At 61.7% G+C, this 12,640-nt stretch overlaps 1 protein-coding gene across 1 annotated transcript in view; it reads right to left on the reverse strand.

The window, feature by feature from the left end:
• Positions 1-11,369: 11,369 nt before the first annotated feature.
• Positions 11,370-12,640, reverse strand: part of FAM20C (FAM20C golgi associated secretory pathway kinase) — a 36,489-nt gene continuing 35,218 nt past the window's right edge. The window contains exon 10 of the mRNA XM_037814050.1: positions 11,370-12,297. Coding sequence (XP_037669978.1) covers positions 12,048-12,297 — 250 coding nt within the window. The 3' untranslated portion in view covers positions 11,370-12,047. The remainder of the gene's footprint in view (positions 12,298-12,640) is intronic.

Here is a 12,640-nt window from a genome sequence, read left to right on the forward strand (position 1 = left end):
CCTGGCGCGCCCCGCAGCTGCTGCCTCCTCCGCGCCGCCCGCCAGACTTCACAGAGGTCGGTCCTCCAGGCCGCGGACCGGCCGCGTCTGCACTGCGCGGTGCTCTCCGCCGGAGCCGGGAACCCGGGCTTCGAGGGTCCCCCGCCCCCCACCCCGCTCTCCGGCATCCAATCCCGACGCGGGGGAGGCCCCAGCCACCCGCCAAAGCAGACCCGGGGGAGCGGAGGCGCCGGGTTCGCTGACCCTCTGCCTGGCCAGAGGAGGAGGAGGGGGAGGAGAGGGAGGAGGGGGAGGGGGAGGGGGAAGGGGCGCACTGCATAGCCCAATGTGCCACCCTGCCCCACTCCGGGTGCCCTGAGCTCAGGGCACAGCCAGCTCAGTCTGTTCCTGGAGTCTGAACGGGGGCTCTGGGTGGGCTGCTGGCCCTGGTGGACGCCCCCTTGGGGCAGCCTGGTCCTGTGTGCACTGGGCGCCCCTTGAGAGGTGGAGGGTCTTCCCTGGGCACCGGGTAGCTGCTGCCGAAGTGGAGCCTGGGCTGTACCCGCCGCCTGCCACGCCCACCCCTTCCCGCAGAAAGTGGCAGGGGTCTCCCGGGATCAGGGAACCTGGGAAGAGTCCCTCTGCCGGGGGCACAGGAGCTGGCAGCGTCCAACAATTCCTCTGGCACCCCTGGGACCCCACCCCATTGTCCCCACTGCCCAGATGCACCTGCCCTGGGGGCCCTGCCTGTGGCTCCTCTATTGCCCCTGCCCACCTGGGCCAGAGCTCCGGGTCCTGGTGGACTTCTCATCTGCAAAGCCACCTCCTCACTGGCCCTGTCCACCTGCGGAGCCCTGACTGTCAGAACGGGTGGGCACAGCAGGAGAAGGTGGGATTGAGAACAAGGAAAAGAGTGAAGTGGGATCTTACGGGGCATGTCCCACCAAAAGGCACTTGAGAACTCTCACCATGAATCTGGCCTGAGTCTCTGTGAGGACAAGAAGGCTGGGATCCAGGGACCCTTCCAGAAAATTCTGTTTCAAGTGATGCCTTTAGCTCTGAGATGACCCCTTCCCTTGGTTCTGTGAAAAGGCCCTTCCTGAGGCGCTCTCCAGGCCTTCTGGGGGGCGGCCACCCCTCTGCTCAGGGTCCTGAGTTACCCCGACACCCAAATTGTCCTCACAATCCAAGGTCAGTGCCAAAAACGCTGTCAGACAGGAAGGTAGAACGGTGCAGCCCCTCTCCAAAACAGTTCAGAAACTTCTTAAAAAGCAAAACATGCAACCACCATCTGGCCCAACAGTCGCACTCCTGAGCCTTCATCCCACAGACACACCTGTGCGTGAATCTTCGTGGCAGCCATACCCGTGAGGGCCAGGAAGGGGGCCGGCCCTGCTGTCCTCTGGTGCTTCCACCGTGGCCCACCGTGGAGGGCTCAACAGCTCTGAGCTGGTACCTGCAGGACCCGGGTTGACTCCCCAGAGGATCGTACCGAGTGAGAAAAGCCAGTCCCAGAAAATGGTGTGCAGGATTCCATTTATATTGCATTCCTGAAATGGCCGCATTACAGAGATGGGGGCAGATTCGTGGTTGTCTGGGGTTGCAGAGGATGTGGGCTGGGGGCAGGCGAGTGTGGCCATAAAAGGGCAGCCCCAGCTAGCCTCTTGGTGAAGGAGCGTTCTGTGTCTGGTGGCGTCCTGGCTGTGAGATTTTACTGTGGTTCTGGAAGATGCTATCATTGGGGGGATATGTGCAAAGGGTATGTGGGACCTCTCTGTATTCTTCGTTACAGCTGCCTGTGAATCCACAATTATTTACTCAAAGTAAAAGCTGCAAGGAGACCCTCTCGCCCCTCCCCTCTGTGTGTGGCTAAGGAAGAGGCACCCAAGTTGCCCAGAATCAATATGCTGGGCAGCACGGGCCCTGGTCACGGATCGGGCAGTGCCAAAAGGGGATCAGGGACCCCACCACCTGCTGTGCCCCTCTCCCCTGGTGGTGGCACCACCCCCTCTGGCTTCCCACTCAGCCGCCACTCCCTCCCATCAAGCTTTGGGTGGCCCCCCAGAAGCCCTGGGGGCAGGCGGAAGCCGAGAGGAAGTTTGTGGGGGCAGGCGGCGCAATGGCCCGTGCCTGAGCCATGATGACAAGGGGAGCTGCGCCTGGCCCTGGGCACACTTCAGAGCCTGACACCAGCTGCTGGTCCCTGACCCCACACCTGCCCCATGACCAGCCCTAACCCAGCCCCACTAGGAGGGGTCCGGGGAACGTGGCTCCAGCTCAGCACATTGTTACTGCCCAGGGCCCCCATGTCCCCAGCTCAGCCTTTTTGCTCCTTGAGGCCCCGTGTGGCTGCGGCCCCCAGGTCCAGCGTGCACAGAGCCCTGTCATCCCAGGCGCACTGCCCGGTCCTCCGAGACGGTCCGAGGCCACACAGTAGACAGAGTGTGCTCACACTAGACCCCCTCCTTTCACGAGAAGGCCTCAAGGCAGGCACTGTGGCAGCCCCTCCCATTCGAGGAGGAAGGAGGCCGAGACTTGGTGAGGTTCGGGGACCCGCCCAACACCCCACAGCTGGTCAAGGCCAGAACCAGGCTCAAAGTCAGTCCCTGCTCTCTCAGGAGCTCACTAGAATCTGCTGTGTGTCATTTCTAGGAGATCACAGAAGCACCAAATCAAGCGGCAGGCATTCCAGGGGGCTCCGCAGAAAGGAAGGGTCTGATGGACACCCAGGGGCCTGTGGAAAGGGCTTATCTGCAGTCTGGCCTTTTGATTTGGATGAGGATTGGGCCCCAAGCCTCCTGATCTACGTGCATCGTAACTCCCCGGTGGAAGTCCGTTACTTTATAAAGGCCTTGGCTGCTCTGAACGAGCTGGTTGGTTCTGCTGGAATCTGTGTCCATTGGCACAAACCGAGTCCACCCTCGGGCTCCTGCAGGTCTGAGATGCTCGCTGGGGCCTGGCACCTGGCACCTGCCATCTGCTGACACCCGGGTACCCTCCCACCTGCAGCCAGGTAAGAGCTTAACCAGAGACAGAAATGGCAGGAGAGGAAAGCAAAGTTCCCAAAAGAGTCAGCTGAACTCCAGTCCACCGCCGCTCCTGTGAAAAGAAAACCAGACACCACGCATCTTTGGTTTGGGTCCGAATCGCCATGTGCAGGTACACTGTGTCCTCATGAGCCTACCCCACTGCATTCGTCAGGGCTCAGGGCGAGCAGCCTGTCCCCATCACACTCCAGCAGGTGACCAGGCCGGGAGTCACCCAGCCGATAGGCGCGGGACCAGCCTGCACCGTCAGGGAGGCCTGGGAGGAGGGGACCAGTCAAAGGACACTTGAACCACATTCCATGTTCTGACTTTTTTTCAGGCCCAGTGTATTTGTGCACTTCCTGTGCAATGCAAATAGTAATTGAATGTTCATTGGTTTCAGTTTCTGCTGCTGAGTAGCAAATAGCCACCAACTCAGCAGCTTAAACAGGGACGCAGTTATTAGCTTGGTCCCCTGCTCACGCTATCCCAAGGCTGAAATCAAAATGTTGGCCGGGCCAAATTCCCGATTGGCGTCTCTGCGGCAAAGTCCGTTTGCAGGCTCATTTGTGTCGCTGCGTACAGCTGTGGGATGAGGGCCTGGGCCGGGTGCAGTCAGCTCCGAGAGCAGGCAGTCTTCACCCCGAGGGCCTCCCTCCCACACCAGCGACGTGCCTGATGCCCTGGGTCCAGGCTGCCTCCTTCTCAGCCCCAGAGATGCTGCTGCCAACAGGCCAGTCCAATTAAGCCAGGCCCACCCTGATGTGCTTCCGCGTTGACCCGTCCAATTAGGCCAGGCCCACCCCGATGCGCTCCCGACCCCAAGGTCAGGTGTGATTATCACGTAACCCAACCATGGGGCGAACTGCAGCCCCCTTGAGACCTGGGTAGGGGCTGCCCCCACCTCCTGCCCTTCCCAGGGAGCGCCCCATCCTCCCAGCTGCCGTGATTGACCGAGGAGGGCACTGACCAGCCCCCGGGACGGGTGTTCTCGCCTGCTGGGGCCGCCGGGCTGGAGGACGCAAGCCTGGAGCATCCCACGGCCCTGCGGCCCCTCGGGGATTCAACTGGCCTGGACCAGCGGCCCCGCGATGTGAGCCAGCGGTGGCTCTCCTTCCTCCTTTTTTTTAAAAGATAAGCCTAACTGAGTTGCATTTCTGGTTTTGAGCAAAACGATCCAGAATAACACAGAAGTTGGTGACTGGAAGTGGACTGGGGCATGTTCCGGGTGACAATGTGGGGCTGGGGTCCGGGAGGCAAGCTGTGGCGCCCTCATGGCACCCCAGGTATTAAGTGGGGGGCTGCGACTGGTGCCCCATAGCGACCAATATCCCGTCTTGTTTCCTCCCAGGTGTAGACTTCCTGCGGCTGCAGAAACAAACACCACAAACCTGGGGCTTAAAACTACAGAAACGCACCCCCAGCTCTGGGGGCCGATGTCTGGAGCCCAGAGAGGGGGCCGCGCTCCCGGACGCTCCCTCCCGGCTCTTCCGTCCCTGGTGCCCCTCGGTGCGGCTGCGTCCCCAGCCTCCGTGGTCAGCGTCTTCCTTACCCCTGCTGCCTCCGCGTCCCCGTCTCCTTCCGTGTGTCTAACTGCTCTCTGCCCCTCTCATAAGGAGACAGTGATTGCATTTGACAGCCCCGTGCTCCGAAAATCCAGGGTGATCTCCTTCCCACAAAACCCTTCACTTAATCACATCTGCAAGGTCACTTTTTCCTTATAAAGACACAGAGCTTCCCGGGAATCAGTGCTCCGCTGGTGCCAGGGCCCCAGTCCCCCTCACTGGCTGGTGCCGGGACCTCAGCGCCCCCTCAAACAGGTGCCGGGGCCCCAGTCTCTCACCACCTCGGCCTCTCCATGGGGCGCTCATGGCCTGGCAGTGAACCTCCCCACAGTGAGGGGTCCCAGCTGGAGAGAGGCAGGGCAGGACGTCTGTGACCCAGCTTTGGGGTGACATGCTTTTGGGTGTAGTCTGTGGGGGGCTCCGAGCCTGCGGGCCAGGAGGTGGGGGTCACAGGGGCCATGAAGGGAGCTGGCTGCCACCCACGGGGCAGTAGGAACCCCCAGGGCAAACAGTGGGGACTGTTTCCACGGGACATGGCAGAGGATAACAGAAAACGGGGTCGGGCCAGCTGGGGCCGAGCAGGAGCCTCGGTGGTGCACATTCTAGTCTGCAGCGTCCAGGGGCCAGGAGTGCTGGGGGCTGTTTCACAGTTTGGGGGTGCAGGGGGGCCAAAGCAGCCCCTGTCTGCAGACAGCTTCCTGCTGAGGGACAGCAGCTCGGAAATCGGCAGAGAGCCACCCACCGAGGCCCCTGCTCTGAAGCTGGAAGCGTTTGCGTGGAGACGGCCCACCCAGTCCAAGGTTCAGGGGAAGCTGCAGGGAGGCCAGCTCGGGCAGTGCTTGGAGGGGTTCACACGGTGAGGAGGGGGCCCCGGGCAGAGGCCGAGCGTTGGGGCTTGGGGAGCTGCCTTCAGTGCCTTCCAAACTTCTCCCGAGCATCCAGCCGAGTGTCTGTGAGCTCTTCCTGGTACACGTCACCGGAACGCAACCTCCTTAAGAATCTAACGTTGGAGGGTAACTCACTGCAGCAGTGGATCCGCATTAGGTGCCGGGACCACCCTGGACCCCTGAACCCTGACAGGCCCAGGCTGCTGGGGGTGGTGGCCGAGGGCCTGTGCAGCTGGGGGACCCACGGTCAATGGGCTGTGAGGGCCCTGCAGCCTCTGCTCCGGCATCGGGGGCCCCGGAGGGGATCCCTGCTGTCCTCGGGGAGCCCTCCACATGGCGCCAGGGGACCAGGGCTTCTCGGGCGTGGGCAGGGCTGCCCCCAGCGTGCTCCGACCCCACCCCACAGCTGGCCCTAAGGGACCTCCAGGCGCCCCCTCTTGAATCCTCTCCCCACTTCTCCCCTTCCTTCCAGGACTGCGTCACTGAAGGAACAAGGCCAGGGGTCACCCCACGCCCTGTTCCCAGAGGGGCTCCCTCCCCCCATCCCTCCCTCCAAGTGCAGCTGGGACCCCAGGTTTAGGTCTGGAAGAGAAAGGACCCCCACCCCCTCCCCTTGCATAGAACACACCCCCCAACACACTCGGTCGGAAGTCAGTAGCAGGACAGAGAAACTGCTTTTCTTGTCAAAAACGTTGGAGGAGGCCGGATGGGCTGCACCCGGGGCTCCTGGAAAAGCCCCATCGGGTTAAGTCTGTCTTCCCGTCTCCCCTTGCCATGTCCCCTGGGGAAGGCGGAGCCTTCCAGCACCTTCTCCTCTCACCTGCCCTCATAAAGGCCCCTCTTGGGGGGCAGGGAGAGTCTGTCCTGGGTCAGGGGAGGTGCAACCCCGAGGGGCTGGGGAGGGGCTGTCACAGGCCCCACCGGAAGGGGTGTCTGGGGAATTCCCGAGCAGCTCCAGGTGCTGGAGAGGCAGGGCCACCTGGGGAATGTCCTCCGAGGGTCAGCCCAGGACCCCCCACGGGGCGCTTTCTTGGGCAGCCCCCCTCCCCGTAAGCGGGGGTCTCCCCACGTCCCTCTGTGGCTGCCCATCGATTGCTTTGTAACCCGGAAAGGCGTCCTGCCCCGAGGCGGCCCCACACCTGCCCCGATTCCCCGAGGTGAAGTTCCAGGCAGCCGGGGGGAGGCTCTTGGCCTGTTCTACCCCCACCCTTTATTCTTCACCGTGTTCCAATGCCACCCCACGCTCCTCGCAGGGGCCCCTCCGGCGAGATCCTGTCCTACCTAGGGACAGAGGAGAGGCCGCCCTCCACCTACAGGAATTTCACGGAAAGCTTTTCTTCATTTTGTTCCTGACAGGAAAGCCCCTTCCCCAGCCCCCCGGCTGCACCCTCCCTCCCCGCCACCCTGGGGGAGCCCGTCTGGCTCTGCTCTGCCGGTTTTAATCAGCAGCTCCGGCGGGTGTCGTGGGCTCTGGGTGTCGAAGATGCCAGGGAAGGCGTGAGGGCCGCGGTGCCTGAGGCCCCGCAGATCTGGGCTCCAGCCGAATGCCGCGCCCTCCGCGTCTCAGCCTTGGTGCACATGGCTGCAAAATGGGCAGATGGAGCAGCGATTCCCGTCCCCAGAGTAACTGTCCCTGCAGGCCCCGAGGGGCGAGGGCGCGCGCTGATTCCCAGCCTCGATGGGCTCCAAGTGCAGACGGACCTGCGCCACCTCACATCCCATCCAGCCGTTTTAAATTTTACTTTTAATTTGAATCAATGCAATAGATGAATGGAGCCTGCACACTTAAATAACAGCTCAGCTCAAATCAGGAAAAGCAGCAGCCCCTGCCCCTTCCCTCCTCGCCCCATTCCTGCCAGAGAGGGGAGAGATGCACTACCAGCAAGTTTCACTGGGTGTCTTTTGTTTCGATTTGTTTTGGTATTTATGTCCATATTTCTAAATAACAAGCTCATATTACAACTTTTCATTTTTTCTACCTGGGAGAGAGATGTAGTTCTCGTACAGCATCCTCCCACTTCACACTCCCCCATGCTCCCAATATGGCAAGAGCCACCGTTTCTGGGAAAGACCATCTGACTGCTTCTATTATTACGTCTCTGCGAATGTCACTCACAGCTGAGCCGCAAGTGAACTACTGTTACATTTCCTTCCTTGTCAGCTCAATTCCACCTGGAGACGGTGGTTTTCTCATGGTTTTCCTGGGTACGAACCTACCCCCGACTCTCCTACAGAAACAGACACTTCCTCTTGGTTTCACGACTCTCCTGGGAACAGGCCCCCAGACCCTCCCCCCATTCCACCCCTTGGGGTCTCTTCCTCACCAGTCTAGGAATCCCCTCCCTCTCTCCTGCATCCCACGCTTCCTTTCCCCTGATTTACCTCCTTGTTTTGCTGGAGCACATCCTCTAGTAGCTTCCTGAGAAGGGTTTGAGTGCGGTAAATTTGGTCAAGAATCGGCAGGCTGAGTGTGTCTTGATTCCAGCCCCACCTCTGATTGATAATTTTGCTGCACATGGTCATTAGGTAGGAAACATAATATTTGCTTGGGATTTTGAAGGAATTGCTCCACCGCCTTGTAGCTTCAGTGTTGCCACAGTGAAGACATTCTAATTCTTGAGCTTTCAAAAATTTTTCCTGGTGTGCTGGGGGTAATTAGAATCTTCTGTCTACCTCCAGGGCTCTAAATTTTCTCAGTGACTCTCCTTGGTCTCTGCTGTTTTTCCTTTAATTGTGCTGGACACTTGGGCTCTTTAACCTGCAGTTTCTGTCTCTGGCTCAGGGAAGTTTTCCCCTTCTCTATTTATCTCTGTGTATTTCCTCACCTCCATTTTCTCTGTGTCTCCTATTAACACCGATTCCCCTGGACGGAGCCTTGGGTCCATTTCTTTGTCCTCCTAGTTTCCAACCTCTGGTCTTGTTTTTCTCTAGGAGAGCTCCTCAATTTCATCTCCCATCCCTTCTACTGAGTTTCTTTTCTTTTTTTCCTTTTTCCTTTTCAACACTGCCATGATACTTTAATGTGCAGGATCTCCTTTTGTCCCTGGAACACTCCCTTCCCTCCCACCCGACAGGTTTTCCTACCCCTCGCACCCTCTGATGTCTCGGGAACAGCTCCGACCCATGAGGGCGTGTCTTTCGTTTTCTCCTGCTGGTTTCCACCCACCTGGGTCTGGGGGTCGGTCTGCCCTTCCACAGCTCGTGGTGAAGAACTTGTATCTTGTTTGGACAACTTTGAACATGGGGTTGTATGCAGGCAATTATGAACAGTGGAGGTGTTGACAAAAATACGGAGAATATTTTGAATATCTGTGTGCCTGCAGCAAACACTGTGCTGCAAGTGCTTCAGGTTTGTTCTTGAAATAAAATTTCATGGAAATAGCCGGAATATGAGCACCCACACGAAACACAACTCACCTCCTTTCTCTAGAGACAACTGCCACCTCCAACTTGGTTTGATCATTCCCACGAATTAAAAACGTCCTTACACACACTTGTATTCATAAACACTTACTGTTGATTTGCATGGCTTAAAACGTCTTAAAAACGATGAGCCTTAACACATCGCACTGGTGATACAGCTGAGTCTGGCTCATTCCTACTCGGTGCTATTCCCCACGAGAACACGCCAAGGTTATGCACCCGGCCCCTGCCGACAGCCCTTCAGGTTATTGCCAGTTTCAGCCGTCACAGACAACGCCGTGGAGGCGTCCCTGCGCGCCCCCCGTGCCAGCGGACGGCCGTCCCGGAGGCGTCCCTGCGCGCCCCCCGTGCCCGCAGACGGCCGTCCCGGAGGCGTCCCTGCGCGTTCCCCGTGCCCGCGGACGGCCGTCCCGGAGGCGTCCCTGCGCGTTCCCCGTGCCCATGGACGGTCGTCCTGGGGCAGCTACTCGGGAGCCGGGTCCTCCTGGCCGTATCCGACTCTACTAGAAAACGCCATCTGCTCCCAGAGTGGCTGCGGTGGTGGGCGCTGCCCCCGGCTCCTCCCGCCCACCAGCCTGTGGGACCGTCAGCCCCTCGGTCACAGAAAGGGGCCTCACCTGGCGGCAGGCGGCCGTCCAAGCACCATTTCCCACGGGACAGCTGGTTCCCCAAACGTACTCAAGTCTTAATGTCTTTCGGTATTTTACCGTTTCCTCCACACAAGCTCCGCACATATCCTGTCGGGTTTATTCTTAGATATCTTATCCGCTTCGTCGTCGTTGTCAACGATGGATCTTGGGTTAGCCGTGTGGTGCTGGGGTTTCAAATGTCGCCTCAGCCTTCCCCTTCTGAGCCCCTTTCCCAGGCAGTGTCCCCGATTCTTGCGACTTCAGATCCCTCACGCTCGCTCCGCACCCCCGGGACCTGGGCTCACCACGCCCACCTGTGCACAGACAGCTCCAGTGGGTTTTCCCGGGAACTCAGCCTTAATTGCCGAGACTCGAGCAAGTGCTCCACTTCGCAGCTTCCCTACACGTTGCCTTTGAGCACCCTTCCTTCTCGCCAGAACCTGGAAGCGGTCGCAGCAGCAGGTAGAGCCCGGGTGGCAGGTGCAGAGGCAGCCGGCTGTGAGCTCTGACCCCGCGGGGACCGGGAGGCTGGGGCCGCGTGGCTCTCACCCTCGGCCGCAGGAGCCGGCTGGGAGACATGAAGGGATTGACCTGTGCTCCAGGGCCGAGCTGCCCCTGCGGCCGCACCTCACTGCCGGGGCCGGCTTCGGTGAACCGTGACCCACCCTCGTCCTCGCCGCCCTCCCTTCCCCACCCGGCCCCAAGCCCAGAGCTCTCGCTCTCCAAAGGGCACGTTAGAAACACGGGAAACCTCTCTAGAGCCGGCAGAGCAAACCCAGCTCCTCTCCGTGGCCTGCCCGGCCCTGCTGGGGGGTCCCGGGCGCCCTGGGGATGGGACCGAGGTGTCCCTGCTCCGTCCATGGCACTTGCTGCTTCTCCCTCTGAAGCTTCCGCCCCAGCCCTGCCCTCTGACTCCACCGTCCCTTGGCCCTGCCCGCACGCCCGCCGCGGTCGCGAGGCCCCTGCAGCCTCGTCACTGTCTGCAGCAGTCCACTTTGTGGCTCACTTTCGTGTTTTTGTGCAAACCAGAGGGGATGAGGGCAGGCGCTCCCTCCCGTTCGCCTCTGTACCTCAGCCCGGCACATGCTGGGAGCTCGGTCTCTCTCTGCAGAGCCGACGGGTGACAGTCGGATGGCTCTGTGAGGTGGGAGGGGCGGGGCAAGGCCAGGGCACCCGCAGCCCCTTCCCCACAGCCTGAGGGGATGCTGCCCCGTGCACAGACAGGGATGCAGCTCCTGCGCACACAGTGCCCCTGAGTGGTGGAGCCAAAGCCCCCGCCCGCAGCTGCTCCCCCACGGGCCAGTGGGGGTGAGGGGGCCGACTCGGACGTGTTGAGGCTGGAGGTGGCAGTTGCTGGCGAGCTGGATGGGGGTGGGAGAAAAGCAAGCAGGCGGGCTGAGCTGCTGGGGGGGTGCTGGGCCCTGGAGAGGTGGGCTTGGGGTTTGCTCCATCACATCACCCTATGTGTTCCCTCAGATGCAGTCGTTGTCTGAAATTCTCTGGAATCGCCCACTTCCCCTTCAGTGTCAGAAGCCGCGGCCCTGCCTGCCTCACTCTCAGCTGCCGTCCTGAGAGGATTTGGGGGCCTGGGGTCCCTACTCCCCTTCACCCCGGGAATCATGGGGGTCGTGGGGCTTGGGCCCAGGCTTTGCTGCTCCAGGGGCCTCCCTGCAGTGACCTCCCCTCCCTGGCCCCTGCCCCTCGGCTCGGAGAACTCCACCCGCTCCAGGGCCTCCACCTCCTCCCAGCCCTGGAGGCCTGTGCACGGCAGCCCCTCCCAGGCCCCCTGGGTCCCCGCCGCTTCCAGGACCCACTGTGTAGGAGGGGTCGGGTGGTGGGACCGGACCAGAGGCCCCAGCACACACTTGCTGTATCTTTATTGCACTCGCGCCACATTGCAAACTATTCCACAAAAAGCTGCCGAGGGAGCCCAGCCACCGCGGTTTGTTTGCAGCGTGACCTCCTGTGCAGGCTTCGCTGCTCCGGAACCTTCCGAAGCCGTGTTGGAACAAGGGGTGGCTCCTGCCAGCGGCTGCCAGCAACAATGCAGACATGGAACTGCAGGGCGCGGGCGTCCGCCACAGGCCCCGACACCCACGGAGAGTCGCTGCCGCCTCCCCACAGGCCCAGGGAAGGGGGAGAAGGAAGAGCTTCCGTTTAAATGAGGGCCAGGGCTGGGGGCCCTCGCAGCCGGCGGTCAGCGTCCCCACGTGCCCCGGGTGCTGCGTGGGCCCCGGGCACATCTCCCTCTGCACACGTGCGCCAGGAGCGAATGCACCGTCGGAAGTAAAGGTTTCCTTCCTCCCGGAGGGTGGCACGTACGGCCGCCGGGTGCCATGCCCGTGGGCACAGATGGTGCCCCCCACCCCTCCGGTCTCAGCAACTAGAAAGTGCGTCCCACGCGGCCACTGCGGCCTCCCAAGCCCTCTCGGCCTCTGCTGCTCGCAGCTTCGCGCCCGTTTCCACCGACTTCACGCGGCGCCCATGGGTCTCCTGCGAGGCGGCTGTCCTCTCGGCCTCGCGGGCGCCCCCGGGTCACTACCTCTCAGCGGGGGCTCTGTGCTCGGCGTCCAGGTCGTCCTCCAGCACGCTGCGGGCGCCGTCCCTCTCGATGCAGTCCCGCACGGCCTGCAGCGCCAGGCGCAGCCGCCGGTCCAGGGCCTCCAGGTGCGGCCGGTACAGGACGGGCGCCACCCCGTCCCGGCGCAGCGACTCCTCCATCAGCAGGCTCAGCTTGTGCTCCTCCCGGGCCAGCAGCTGCAGCCGCAGGTAGGTGGACTTCCGGATCCTGCGCAGGAGTCGGAGGTGGCTCAGCACCGGGCGGGGGTGCCCGGGCCACGGAGCTGCTCTGGGCTCCGCCTCTGCCCTGTGCCAGCAAGGGGTAGCCGGGGGCCCTGGGAGGACCCCGTGGTGCCGAGGGTGCATTACTCAGGCAGACGCAGGCACTCAGGAGCACGGCCGGGGGCTGAGAAGACCCCCACCCTGCGGGGCACAGAGGGGGCCGTGCACTCCCTGGACCAGCACGGACGGCTGCACCCCGGGAGCCGCGTCCGACTGCGAGGGAGACGAACTGGGCTGGGCGGCTTCTGGAAGGGGCAGAGCCCCGGTCCTGGCCTCCAGCAGAGACTCGC

The sequence above is a fragment of the Choloepus didactylus genome, chromosome 21, assembly GCF_015220235.1.
Source record: "Choloepus didactylus isolate mChoDid1 chromosome 21, mChoDid1.pri, whole genome shotgun sequence".
NCBI classification, from domain to species: Eukaryota; Metazoa; Chordata; class Mammalia; order Pilosa; family Megalonychidae; genus Choloepus; species Choloepus didactylus.